Below are 15518 nucleotides of genomic sequence, written 5' to 3' on the forward strand. Positions count from 1 at the left end.
TCTCTTGCTCCTGTCTGAAGATAGTGGGATTTCCTTTCAGAGAGTCAGCCCCCCACATATCTACCTCTGCCTCAAAATAGCTGCTTTTAAGATAATATCCTAAAGAAAAAAAATGGAGAACTCACATCTTGCTGTTGTTCACTTTTCTACTAATTTTTACCTCCTTCCCAAATTTGCATAGTTTTGTTTAGTCTCCAGAATCCTTGGGTAGTTTTGTTTTTTAAAATATTTTGTCTAGGGATCCCTGGGTGGCGCAGTGGTTTGGCGCCTGCCTTTGGCCCAGGGCGCGATCCTGGAGACCCGGGATCGAATCCCACGTCGGGCTCCCGGCGCATGGAGCCTGCTTCTCCCTCTGCCTGTGTCTCTGCCTCTCTCTCTCTCTCTGTGACTATCATAAACAAATAAAAATTAAAAAAAATATATAAAAAAAAATAAAAATAAAGTAAAATATTTTGTCTAGAGTTTATAGCAGAATTCCCATGAGGCTTGTTTTGCTAACAGCTTACTCTTCCATATCTGAGTTGAGAAGTCATTTATTTAGCTTTTTTTTTTATTTTTATTTATTTATGATAGTCACACAGAGAGAGAGAGAGAGAGAGAAAGAGGCAGAGACACAGGCAGAGGGAGAAGCAGGCTCCATGCACTGGGAGCCCGACGTGGGATTCAATCCTGGGTCTCCAGGATCGCGCCCTGGGCCAAAGGCAGGCGCCAAACTGCTGCTCCACCCAGGGATCCCTATTTAGCTTTAAAAAAATTTTTTTTTATTTTTATTTACTCATGAGAGACACAGAAAGAGAGGCAGAGACAAAGAAAAAGGGAGAAGCAGGCTCCCCCTGGGGAGCCTGCTGTGGGACTGGATCCCAGGGCCTTGGGATCATGACCTGAAATAAAGGCAGACGTTCAACCACTGAGCCACCCAGGTGCCCCTATTTATTCAACTTTAGTCAAAGTTCTTTTAATTGGAGAATGCTCTGGATATGGAATGGTATTTTCCAATATGAAATTTATCATATTCCTGGTGTAATACATTTATTTTTCCTTTTCATATTGAATCTCTTGATATCGGGCAAATGACATAATTCCAAAAAAGTGATAGTGGTTTACATTTGAAGACAACTCTAGTTCAAAGAATCCACTTAAAAATCTGATATCCCACTAGATATATGCCATTACTTTTCCAGGGACAAGATAGGGATTTTTTTAGAGACAGAAAAATGGTTAAGAAGAAAACAGACAACAGAAACAGAAAATGATGTAAGTTTTCAAAGGGAAAGTTCTTTTGAAAGACACTGAATTTGGGTAACATAAACAGACATCAAAGAAATTCATGAACTAGCTTTTTCTATTCTTTAATGAATAGCCAAACTTGGCTATGATTACCCTTGTTCTGTTTTAGTTCTGGGACATAAAATATAATTACTAAAATAATTTTGAATCAATAAGGACTCGAGTACCAAATTTTATATATAATATACATAAAATATAATTTTGCATATAAAATATATTAATTTTACATATATAAAATATGGTTTTATATATAATTAAATTCTATCATTCTATCATTCATATCAGAGCACATTAGAAAATATCATGATACTGACCAAAATCTTTTACCATTCTTCTTCAACATTAGTAGTTCTGTTTTGTTTTGTTTTTCTAACAAGTAAAACTAAAGGACCAAACCATGGTTCCTTTATTTAAGCCATGTAATTTTTTATGTCCATTGTTCCTTCTCAAACTATAATTCCTATTCTAATAAGATAGTATAAATATATTTTAAATACTAAATTACCTATTATCCTACTACTCTAAACCAGTAATTATTTTTACTTTACTATCTTCCCTTGCTACCTTTGTCACCAATTGTGTTTCACATTTTTAGCAGAGATAAAATTTCATGCCATTCTATATGCTCATCGCTAGTATGTGCTGCAGAGTATAAGATATACATATAATCCTGTTTATCCACTTTATCTTTACACACACACACACACACATATATATAACTTGTCATCTTTTTCTCTATTTTGAAAGTCCCTGAGGTGCCTTAGTTTTTACATGCTGTTTAAGTAATCACTTTTGTCTCGAGAACTTCATTTTGTCATTTATAATAATTCTTTAAACAAATTTCATTTAAGATGTAAGAAATGCTCTGAAAAAATATTAAACTAAATGATATAATGTCACTGTCGAACTCCAGTTCTCTCCCAGGGGACAACCACTCCTAACAGTGTCTATATATATATAGACATATATATATTAGCAATAATGGGGTAAATGCAACGACCCCCGTTATATACAATATTATGTTATTGTTTTATATATATTTTATAATATAATTTATTATATTATAAACCATAATATACAATACAGAAGTAGACATGATATAAAATCATTGTTTTGTTTATTATAATAATGAGAACATACTGATTAGTCTTTTTTATTACTGGATAGCGTTGCATATCTGCACATGCAGAGAATCATAGTTATTTCAATGGCTTCCTAATAGTTTATACTTTTATGTACTCTAATTCATTTTATTAGTCTAATAATGGTGACCTATTTAAATTATTTCTAGTCTTTTATTTTGTTTTTTAAATTATAAATAGTGTCCCAGTGAATTTTCTTTTTATATGCCTTAAGGCACATATGTAATATGTCTTCCGGATGGATTCTACATTTGGAATTGCTAGATATATAATACAACATTTCTTCTGGATATAATCTTAGTCCAATAAGAATGTGTCTGTGAGATTTATGTTTGTTTGTTTTTATTTCTAATTTAATTCCTTTGTTGTCCAAAAACATGCTCTGTGTGATTCCCATTGTGTTATACTTATTGAGACTTGTTTCATGGCTCAGTGTGTGCACTTGTATATGCCAAATATTCTGTAATTGCCGAGTACAGTGTTCTGCAAACGTCAATGACATTATGTTGGTTGAGTGGGTTGATCAAATATTTTATATCTTTTTTGATGTTCTGTCTACCTGTCCTGTACTTTACCACAAGTGCTGAAATTACCAGCTAAAATCGTCAATTTGTCTATTTCTCTCTGTTTCCAGAATGTGGTAAAGTATATATTTGCTTTCAATCTTTTTCTGGCTCTGGGGAATTATTACTTTATGTTCCTTAGAGATTACAGTATAAGATGTGGTTGATTAATAGTATCATAAAAGGTAGGGTTTCTTTTCACATTTTCATTTCCTTTGTTGTTTTTAAGGAGGAGAACAAGGGAAGAACTCCTCTATGCACCATTTAAAGATGTCTGAAGTCTTTGTGACAAGAAGAATTTTGCCATTAATGCAGACAATAGTTCCCCTCAGAGAGTTTTCACGTCATTTAATAAAACAAAGTAAAACAAAGTAAATCACTAGAATACTAAACTCTTCATAATTGGTATCTCTTTACCTCAGGGGTTGTGTAGGATGGTTTACATCTTACAAATAACACTATTATAATTTTATTTTTAAAGGTTCTATTTAGACCACTGATGGAATATGACTTGACATCACTGTAGGATAACCCTGTATGTTCAGAGTGATAATAAGAGATATGCCAAACTTTAGTTGCAATGAAACAGAAACTAGGAAATTTCAGTGATTATCATCTACATTGTTATTCTATTCAAATGGTTTCTTAGCAGGAACTGTCCAAAGTGTTCAGTACATTGGATTATGCGTGACCTAGATTTATAGTTTAAAAATCTGCAACCATGGAGCCTCCACAGCTCTTACTACACAATTTGTTATTTTATTTAATGTTAGGAGCAGCTTGAGGAAAGAATTGCCAGCAAAATTGCTATCTCTGGGAAAACAGGGAAAAAACAAGATATGGTCGTTGCATTTACCCCATTATTGCTAAATAACTCAAAACTGTTTAAACATAAGTTAAGGGAAATCTTGTGAATTCCTATTTGAACTAGGAAACAAACAATGGTTATTCTTTCTGTTACAAATCTGACATATTTTATATTTCTGGCTATTTGATTCTTTTTATCGTTTCACAATTGTCAGTTATATCAAGTCATAGTTTTTTGTTAAAAATATAAACAAATGAATTAAAGCCTTTAATTAAAGCATTTAGTGATTCCATATGCATTTATTCTATTTCTTTTCGTATTGAGAACTTCTGTATAGTCTAGAGGAATACCTATAAATATAGGTCCTGCTATGTACAATTGACCTTTGAATGACATGGGTCTGAACTGTGCAGGTCCACTTATATGTGGACTTTTTTCAACAAATACAGTATAATACTGCAAGTGTATTTTCTTTTCCTTATAACTTTCTTAATAACATTTTGTTTTCTTTAGCTTATTAGTTTATTGTAAGAATATAGTACACTTCTGTTCAACAGTCAGCTGGTAGTTAAGTTTGAGGGAAGTTAAAAGTTACAAATGGAGTTTTGTCTGGATGTAGGGTTGGCACCCCTAACCTCTGTGTTGTTGTTCAAGGGACAAATTTACTTCAAACCTCAGCTTTCAGGTCACTTCCTCCAGGAAACTGCCCCATCATCTCAGAGAGCCTCCTGCCCTTGCAAAATGAGGTCTGTGTTAGGACCCTCCCATTTCAGGTTTTCCAAGAGGGGAGTATCCCCATTTGGCTCTATTTTCTGCAAATTCCTAGAATATAGAGATTATGCCTTTTATAGTCCTATGAATAGGAATATAAATTCCTTTAAATAGGAATAAAGATTACCGCTTTTCCCCAAAAGAAATAAGTAAATTTCAGATGTCTCATTATTAATATTGGTACTTTTTATGATGAAATATTGATTTCTGTTTGATTCTTCTAAATGTGAAATAAAACATTAAACACATAACATAGGCAAAGGTTATCTCAAATAGTATTTAGTGGATTGATGATTTTCTTCTCTTTTCTTTTTCTTTATTTCATATAAGCCTGGCAATATTTCTACTTACTCTCTGAATCTCTAGGGCTGGCCTCAACTAGAAACTGTCAGCATTTAAATAATTTCTGTTTTCACATGCTGACATAGGGTGCCACACTCTTTCAAAGCAGCTTCCCTTTAATTATTTTCAGTGGAAAATCCATGCCTGCTGCCTCCAGAGCTCAGTATACAATTATACACGCTATGAGGATTCCCTGCCTTCAGAGGGTTCACAGTCCAAGGCAGTCAGCAAAGACAAGCCAACATATATTTATCAAGTGACTTCTAATAAGGCCATTGCACACACCTAAAGCAATGTGAAGACATCTAACCTTATGCAAGTTGCTCCATTTCTCCTTACCTTGAAATATGCAACACTTAACTAGAGGAACCATTTATACGTGTGCTTACAGAAAATGAGAACTGTATTTTCTTTTTTGTTGTTGTTTCTTTTCTCACAACCCTTGAGATCAATTCTTGAGCTGAGATCAATAGACACTTAATCAAATGAACCACCCAGGAGCCCCAGAACCATATTTTCTATTTCTTTTGAAAGATCTCTGAATTTAGATTTAAAAAGTTATAAATATGCTATTCAAATAATTATCAGACACTGGAGTCTACAGCAGTGCTTAACTGATATGTAGGTAATTTTCATAGCAATGAAAATTAATTTTCCTTTACTATATGTAGTAATTGTATATATATGTGTATATATATATATACATATATATACACATATATATACACACACATATATACATATATACACATATTTATTTTCCCTTTCTACTCATATACTTATAATGTTATAATATTTTATTCATATAAGAATATATTTTCTGTCACATTTAAATATATAATATGTTAATGAAAATATATACCTGAATACAAGGCAAATTTATCAGTCAAAATATTTGGGACATTTTAAGGGTGTTTTGTTATTTTTGTTAAGTCCAAACAGTTATCCTATTACGGCTCACTAGGTTATTTCCAGTCTAATATTGAGTAAAGAAATTATAACAGCTTCTTGATATTAACTTTCCTCATGTCAAATTTGAAGCAAGACCCATTCGACCTTAGATGTGCCTAGCACTAAATGTGCTAAGAGGGATTGCTTTTATTTTCTGGAACAAAAAACAGGAACATTAAATTTTGTTACAGATAACATGAAAAAGGTAATTTGTTTTCAATTATCTCCACTAATGAAGATGAATGAGGTAAAAAAAAATGCTCAGAATTCATTTATATGGGAAACAGTCATTGCAATAGGTGCTTGAAGATGTTAATGGTGTAAATTTTCTGATTTTACTGCTTAGGTTTCCTCCACCAATTGAATGTACTAGGAATGAACACTACACACACTAGAGTGAAGAACTTAGGTGAAGTAGAACTTGACTCCTGCTGGTCCTTTTTTATCTATTACTAGGACACCTCATATATGCTAGGACTTGATACCCAAGACTTTCATCCCAGAATGTTATGATATTAGCAGCAGAGAGTATGTGTGTGTCTATGTATTTGTGTGTGTATATGTGTATGTGGTGATTTTTAAGATTTTATTTATTTATTCATAAGAGGAACCAAAAGGGAGGCAGAAACCTAGACAGAGGGAGAAGCAGGCTCCCTGCAGGGAGCCCAATGTGGGACTTGATCCCAAGACCCTGGGACAGATGCTCAATCACTGAGCCACCCAGGTGCCCCCCCAAATAATTACTTTTATATAGAAAAAAAATGAGTACTTAATAGAATGTGAAGTAAAAACATTTTGATTTTTAGTAGGAAACATAAGGTTTCAATGATACCTCCTTTAAACCATAAGGACTAAGGTCCTACTGGAAAAGCCAATGAAATTGTTCAAAATTTCCACTACTGAAAATGTAAACACATCAAGGAAACTGGAAATTCCCTATAGGTATAGAACATTACATTACATTGTTAATCACTTGAGATTTTAATGTAATTTTAAATTAAATCTCTAGTAAAAGTGAAAATGCAGGTGATAGGAAAGTCTGATAATTTGTATATTTATTTGGAGAATTACCTAAAATATATTTTTCAATTACATAGGTAATAAAATGTAGAAAAAGTGATTTCTTCAAATGCCTAGAAGTGATAAGTAAAACATTGGATATTTTTAAAGCTTCATGCCATTGGAAGGATAGGTATGGTGATTTTATTTTACCCTGAATACACTGAAAAAATATGAGTAGTATCAAAGAATTCTATGTTAAGTGTTTCATCACACACAAAAACAAATAGGGCACTGGGCAACTTTTCAATGTGATGGATATATTATGGCATTGAATGTGATGATAGTTTCACAGGTATATACATATCTCCTTCTCATCAAGTCTTAAAATGTGTACATGCTTCTTGTATGTACTCAATGATGCAAAGTACAACCATTTATATGCATCAATATTTGTTCACAATAAAGCAGTTTAAAAATTATGTCTAAAATGATATTTAGAAGTACACTAATATACTAATTGTAGATATATATTGATACAATATTTGCATGATATAATGTATTTGAATGAATATAAGCCAATTTTTATTTCCCAGATTGTGAACAAATTTTCAAACTCAATAGCTGATGCATTTATCTCTTGAATATATTTTGTATAATACAGTTCCAGATTGTAACAATAGCCTCTAAACCTAGCTCTCTGCCTATAAACTCAATTGCCTACAGTCTAACATGAACTCTTCCACCAGACCTGTCCTTTCATGCAGGACTTCTCTTCACATCATGCTATCCTCAAAACCCTCTCTGGTATCTGATCATCCATGCAAACAGCTGTCATCCTTTCATTAATTGCTCAATGCTACCACATATTTATTAAACCTATATTTTGCCTTGTGCTAAAATGAGTTTTACAAAGGAGGAGAAGGAAGAGTGAAAGAGAGAGAGAAAGAGAGGGAGGGAGGGAAAAAGGGATTGTTTAGCATATTCTGTATTCCATCTCCTTTGGAAATGACTGTAGGTCAGCTGTGGAAGACAGCAATGTAAATAATTTGAGATAAAACAGAAGAATGTTAGAATTCTGAGAAGTATTCACTTAGCCTTTACTGGGGAAAAACTATCAGTAAAGAGGAATACTTTAGCATTTTGTATTTTAGTCTTTCACTAAAGACTTCTGATGAAAAGAAAACAATGACCTGGTATACAAAGGGAAATGACTCAGAGGCATGAAGGAGCAATACGTTACCATCTGGAAATTGCAGAGTTCGGTTCATAGAGAGAAAAATCTGTGCTTCTACTCTGCAACAGAGTGGCAGGAGCCAGATGATGTGTCACCTTAGCTTGCATCTTGTGTGTCATATCAATGACATTTTATAACCTGTGGGAATTGTTAAGAATCTGCATTTTTAACACATATCTCTGCAGATGCCGGATGGATTAGAGTGGCAAATGAGTGAAGGAGGGATATTTAGGTGAAAGATGATACAACCGAATTACACCGTGTTACTGTAGGAAAGGACAAGTGGGAATCAAATAGACAGCTACCATTCATTAAGCAGTTACTATGCTGTGGTGGTTAATTTTATGGGTTAACTTGTCTGGGTTATGGTGTCCAACTGCTTGGTCAAACAAGTCGTGTGAAAGCAGTTTGTAGATGTGATTAGCATTTACAATCAGTTGATTTTTAGAAAAGAATAATGTGAGTGATCCTTGTCCAATCAGTGGAAAGGCTTTAACAGCAAAAACAGGTTTCCTGAAGAAGGACTTGTGCCTCAAGACTATAGCTTAAGATTATAAAATTCACTCTTATCTGAGTTTCCAGGCTGCCAGACTGCCCCATAATTGCACGAGCCAGTTCCTGAAAATCTCTCTTTCTTCCCTTTCTTCCCTTTAGAGAGAATACACACACATGCACGCACACACACATAAATATACACACAACATTGGTTCTGTTTTCTGGAGACTCTTGACTTAATGCACACACCCCTATCTTATTTAAACTTCAAACAAAATTGTGAGTGGTTGCATTTTCTGTAATTTTTATATAAGTAAGCTCAACCTTAGAACTGCAGCCTTCCTAACATCACCAAATGCAAAAGGAATCTGGGCTTGAGCTTAGGCTTTTTCAATTCTTGATATCAAGTTCTGATCAAGGAAATGTTTTTCCCTTCTCCAGCTCAAACCTGTTCACGTGATTTTCAAAGTCCTTAAATTCTTGTGGTAGAATTATAAGTAACTTTATTTTATTTTTTACATATGAATTTATATGAATTCATATACTTATGCAAATTTAAAAAATGTCCTACAATGGGTGATTTTAACTTTTTTTAAGAGAAGGTTACTTTTCAAAAGAGGAAGGACATACCCTCTTAAACCAGAAGCCTTTCCAGCTGAATGATTAAGATATTTTTCCTGTTTTAGGACCCACTATTTCTTTTAATAAAACATTTACTACACCTAAAGTGGCCTACTCACCACTTGTTCTAAATAATGCATGTCATATTGTGATAGAGTTTAATTTCTTTTTCCCCCACAAAGTTTGCCACATTCAAATTGCCTTCTACCATATCTACTGTTACTGAAAAATTCTCCCTGTGAATTCTAACTCAGACCCTCTTAACTGTAAATTATGTTAATCTTGTACCTCTCTTCTATAAGCCAGGGATTTCTTTTATAGCAAATAAAATTAAAAACTGAGAATTAAGGATGAGAAATTAATTGTCTTTAGTTTATAAACACTACAGGACTCTTTAATTATTTTAATGCAAAACTAATTAAAGCACTGTAATGGCTCATCTCTAATAAAATCCTATTGCTGAGTTCGCTGATGGCTTCAAATATTGACAAAGCCTGTCATACTCATGTGAAATGGATGATTAGCATTTGTGGAGATGCATCCTTTAATTTATATTGAATTGATGTTTACATGTACACCAAAGATAAGCTTGACAGATATGAACTATATCCCAAAATTTTCTCAAAAGACTTTGGGATATTATTTAAAAAAGAAAAGATGAAAGAAATGAAGAAAACCTGCCATGGCAATTACTCCTCAACTCTTTCAACCTCCCATACTCTCCCTTCTTTATTCCAATCATTCCAAAAATTATTTTAATAATTTCAGTGTTTTTAGAAAATTACAATATTTAGAAATGTATTATATAGAATGTACTATGAACAAAGCCAAGAAGCATAGGAAATGCCCTCTGGCATTTGGATTACTCTGGATGAAGATGAAGTGTCAAGAGGAAACCTAATTTGACCAAGGTCACATGGCCAACTGCTTACAGAGATTCTATCTCAAGTATATTTACTTCCAGAATATTTTAGGTACAAATGCTTTTCTAATGAAAAGAAACACTATCTCGTAGCAATATATTACTCTACAGCCTTCTTGAGATGTGAAGGCTACTTCCCTATTTCACCAGTCAGCCTTTTAAGGTATTTCTTAGATTTATAAAATTGAATAAAAACAATAATAATGTGTACTTATTAAGGGAAATATTTATAGCTCCCCAATTAATTATCATAATGCAATGATGATGTAGATATTTCTATTTTATAAATGAGGAATTTGAAGCTCATAGGAAATAAGAAACATACCTTAACCTACCCAGCTGTTGTTGAAGCAGCACTTAAAAAAAACAAACAAACAAAAAACGGGGATTCTAACTTCCCTTACAGGACTGTGTCAAAGGTCAAAGTTAGGATTAGTCAATCAGAATTATTAAAGACAAATAGTCTGCTATATTGATAAGAGTATCAAGAGTTCCAATACTGAGAGATTTACTTACCATTAAAAGCCCTCACTCTTAAAATAGTTTAGTGTATGTACTGCCGAGGCAAGCACAAAATAGTTTAAGTTATATAATGCAAAACTGATAGCATGCTAAAGTAGAGGATAACTATCACTAGCAAGGAAATAAAAGTTTAAAATGTAATTATTAAGATAGATCTAGTAGGCAAATATTAAACACTGTACCTATCACATATAAAACATAAAAGTTTATAATAAGCTATAAATCATGTCATAAAATTCAAAATCATTATTACAAAGTTCTATTTCTGAGCTTTACATATAGTTTTAAAGCCAATTCTACATTTGCATAAATTTAAAAATAAAGACCAAAGTAGCCCATTTGAAAAAGAACATACAATGAAAATTGAAATAATATTCAAATTAAATTCTACTAAAAATATTACTATCCAACTTGTTGGATGAAGATAAGGTAAATTTAGAGAAAATCTTACAGTATTCAGTATTTATATTAGAAAAAATCCAACATTATAATAGAAAGCATCGAATAAATTTAAAATTTGGCTTTTTGAGAAGACAAATGTGAAAATTACAAATATCAAAGTTGATCATGAAAAAAGAAAGTACTTATAAATAATATAGAAAAAGAAAAACAAGTACAAAGATTAAAAGAAGACTTAACAAGTTATAAAAGTATGTTAAAAATTGGAAGTTTAGGTGAAATGGATTTTTAGAAATGTATACATTACTAAAACAGATTTTAGCAATGTAAAACATAATATTATCACCATAATAGAATAAGTTTTTAAAAGTGTCCCCCCAACACACAAATACCGCACCATATCTAGACACATTCATAGGGTAGCCAGTGCAAGAACATTTTTATAAAATAGAAAATATTGAAATGGGAGAAGCAATAATGTCATTTCTAAGAAATAATATGATAGTCTGGAAAATCTAGGTATTGGCAGGAATATGGTACAAAGGGAACTCTCACATTGTCACTAAATTGTATAGAGTATAAACACTCTAGCAATTTAGAAATCAATTTGGCAGGACGTACTATACTTGAGCATTCACATGCTCTATAACCAAGCAATACCATTTCCTGAGCAATACTCCTTTAAAGTCTTTATACTTTGACCATGAGACACAGACAAGAATATGGTTTTGGTCAAACTCCTTTATATGTCAGTAATTCTCTTTTGAGTTTGTGATAATTTGAAGATCTAATATGACAAGAAATCTTCCTCTACGAGACCTCTGTCAAGTGTAAACCACCATCTTAAATTTTTACCCTGAACAATGCTCTAAGAATAAGTAAACTTTGACAACATTATGTAATGGAAGTTCCACAGAACTAGACCTTGGTATTCTGGGATCTCTTCTTGGATTCACTGTCAACTACCAGTTTAATCACAATTGTATAAACTCTTTTTTTCTTCTCTAATTAATTGATATTATTTGATATTATGGTTATTATATGATATATTCTTAAACTGGAATACTAGATAAAAGATGGAAGAATAAATAAAAAACATCAAGTATACCAGGATACTGTGCACAAGGAAGTGGCTTTGTAGACATTGTCCACAGGCCCATGGCTGACACTATGTGGAAGGTACCAACACCTGTGCTTACCAGCTGTTGCCCTTGGACACCCCAAGCCGCATACTGCAAGACGGAGTCCTCTACTTCAGGAGGATTTAACTCCCAAACTTCCCTTGAAAAAAGGTAAATATTTTTACATGAACAAATTGACATTTACACCAACAGTTTAGCTGGACAACAGCTCATGAAAACCAGAAAATAAAAGAACTTACCTAGTGTGTATGTTGTAAATCACGTATGAAGCAGTATAGGAATAATGAAAAATCTGAAAATAAAAAAAAAAAAGAGAGTTAAGGACTGCAGTTTGGAATAAAAGCTCTATCTTAGGATACAGACATGTTCTCAACAAAATGTGGGGAATCCGATAACTGATTTTAGAGAGAAATCAAAATGTGAAGTATTACAGTTCTGAGCTTTATTCAGGAGCCTCTTGCCTCTTCTGACCATTAGCTCAATCCCTTATTCAATCCACTCTATTCTTAGTAGAATTGTGATTATATTGCTGTCTTGTTCAAAATACTAAATGATTCCTCGTTGCCTATAAAATAAAGTTCAAGCTGCTTCATTAATGTTCAAGGATTTTGGTACTTTGGGCGCTACATCCTTTTCCAGCTTTACCATCCACCAATTTCCCTTTACCTGGTCTATACTTCAGTCACATTAGACAACTTCCGCCTATGTATCCTGAACTTGTTCTGTTTTCCCCCCACCCTCCAGAACATCGTAGGGGAAAAGTTAGTGATACTTTATTCAGCATGCAATTATAAAAGCTTTTATTCCTGTAGTGGATGTACACTGCACAGATATTATAATATTGTCAATTAAAACTTCCTGAAAGTCAAATTGTTATTTCTTCTTGCTGTAATAATAGCTTCAATTAAACATGATTGGCCACATATTTGGTAAGGAAATACTAGTGTCATCTCTCTGCATTGAAATTGCAATTGTTACACCATTTCTTATAGTGTTGTGTTTTAAAATGAACCTTTATTCTCCTGTTCCTTTTAAAACCACTATTAAATCTAAGATTGACTTTTCTATAGAGTTGTAGAAGCAAAAATATTTTTTTCCTGGTGTCTTTTTTGACATTCACACTGTATTCTATAAAATTCCATATTTGACTACAAATTTTAAACCTTGACTTTACTACCATAGCTGACAAAAAGTAAGAAATGTGACTACCTTCATAAACATTTTTTTTTCCCATCTCAGAAAATTCTGTTGCCAAAGCAGACTGCCAAGTGAGCATTTCATCTTCCAAGCAGACAAATTTGCTAATGACGTTATGGGTAAAAGGAGTGTGTCTATTCATCCTATTACTTACCTAACAACTCGCTCTAGCTGAATTCTAGGCTCACATGCATCTTGAGAGAAAGTTCCTGTGCATTACTATTTAAGCCAAAGCAGGCCAAAACAATCAAGACAAACCAGATGTAACAACTGAATTTTGCTTCTCTTTCTATAATTCTTGTTATAGAAGTTGCTGGCTCTTCTTAATATATGAATCCAAAGGACTCCAAACAATGTCCTCCAAAGGGATATACAAACCTACTGTTTGCTTCTTAGTTCTTAGCCCAATACAACATTTTCCCCCTTAGCTCATTCACTGAGGTGGAAGATCATGATAAAAGAAATTAACCTTGACTGTGTGCAAGCCCAGAGCAGGTTGCAGTAACAAATTGCAGGGTTTCACCTCCTCTACAGATGTCTTACAAAGCCAGTATTTTGCCATCTGCAGACAATTAGAACCTAGCCCTTTCTTACCAGCTTAGAGCTTTCCTCTAAATCCGCTCATCTTTGGTGTGTGTGTGTGTGTATTCCCAGCAGATCTCAAATACTTCTTGTTGTATAATTTCTCATCATTACAATAGCACTTGATACCCACAACAGAATACAGCCAGTATGGAGTAGAAGGGATCTTGAACAGGCTTAGAGGTGGAGGTTTCCTTTTATTTGTTTGCATTGTGTTGCAGAGATTTCAAAAGGGATATTTTCCCAAGAGAATTGGATTTAGCTTTACTGACCATCTGTATTAAGTTGCACTTGTCTAAAATTACTGTTAATCTGCATTTCTCTCTTTCTCTATCTCTCCCCTGCCCCCCACTGCTTGGATAGCATGTCTATTATTATTATCATTTCCTAATTTCCTTTTATCCTAGATTCCTCTTCTACATTAGCTAGGTAGGTCTTATTTCAGGATGAGAGGATAAAATTGGAGTCATAAAGGTTAGGAACATTCTTTTTCCTGTATGATTGGCTGCTGCATAATGAGAGCCAAACTGAACATCTGATGAGATCCTTGGGGAGAAAGACATTTCACAGTCAGAAATCACATATTCATCACTTCTCTGCAAATGATGCTCCACTGCCTGTTACAGAGTGTGAATGGTTATGGCAAAGGTAGTGGGACTGGGGCAAGTTTGAGAAATAATATGTAAAAACTTGATCAAAGCTTACTCCTGGAATCTGGCCTTGAGCTGTCCAATGATTAAATCTCATGATGCAAAGGTATTGGGTATAGAGAAACCTTCATAAGATCCTGCAATCATTTCTACATTACCTTGGGAACCGCAAGAAGAAGCTGATTACTTAAGTGTTTACTACTAATAGTAGAATAATTGATTCTCATTATTTGCTGTAGTCTCTTTTCTATAAGTCATCGTAAACACTGAGTTAGCAAATACCGAACATAGACTCCTCGAAGAAATAGAGTTAGGTTCCTGTGAGTCTCTGGTTGCAACATTTTCATCAAGTCATCAGTACATAATTTTATTTCATGTATATTTCTTTTTAAAGACACTGTTTTTAATGTTTAATATTTTTCATTCATTAATACTGAACTCATGGCCAGCAGCATTATAACTCATGCCTGAATAAAGTTTATCTGACACGTGTGCTTTCCCTGTAAAGTATATCACAGCCTCTTGTACCTAGTGACACACTAGATAGCACTCTAGCACTGTTTATGGGGGTGGTCATTTTCAACAACAAACCCATTAGCAAAAAACACAAATGTGAAAAACAGCATTTAAAAGACTGTGAAAAGGACGCTTAGTTTACAGTATGACAGCTGAAGCAAGGAGGCAGAGTGTCATCTTGTTTGATCTCAGCTGGAATAGTGTGTATCAGGCAACTCAAATGTTCTGCAGCTCTGCACTGTCTAGGAAAACCTAAGAAAGCATAGCGAGTATTGATTTTGAGGTTACAAATAAATTTTAGAAAACAGGTAAATTTGGAAATCTGGAATCCACAAATAATGAAGATGAATTGTACTGGTAATGTAGATGTAG

The 15518-nt window shown here is 33.5% G+C and overlaps 1 protein-coding gene and 1 long non-coding RNA gene across 5 annotated transcripts in view; one reads left to right on the forward strand and one right to left on the reverse strand.

Annotated features, from left to right (window-relative positions):
- Positions 1 to 15518, forward strand: part of LOC112648411 (uncharacterized) — a 160747-nt gene that overhangs the window by 137325 nt on the left and 7904 nt on the right. The window lies entirely within an intron of this gene.
- The window catches only part of DPP10 (dipeptidyl peptidase like 10), a 1271598-nt gene that overhangs the window by 128796 nt on the left and 1127284 nt on the right, over positions 1 to 15518 (reverse strand). For all 4 annotated transcript variants that reach the window (XM_025429711.3, XM_025429705.3, XM_025429721.3 and 1 more), the window contains 2 exons: positions 12441 to 12493; positions 12259 to 12340 (listed from right to left, as the gene is read on the reverse strand). In XM_025429711.3, the coding sequence (XP_025285496.1) occupies positions 12259 to 12340; positions 12441 to 12493 (135 nt within the window). The remainder of the gene's footprint in view (positions 1 to 12258; positions 12341 to 12440; positions 12494 to 15518) is intronic.

This window comes from Canis lupus, chromosome 19, assembly GCF_003254725.2.
Source record: "Canis lupus dingo isolate Sandy chromosome 19, ASM325472v2, whole genome shotgun sequence".
Lineage (NCBI taxonomy): Eukaryota > Metazoa > Chordata > Mammalia > Carnivora > Canidae > Canis > Canis lupus.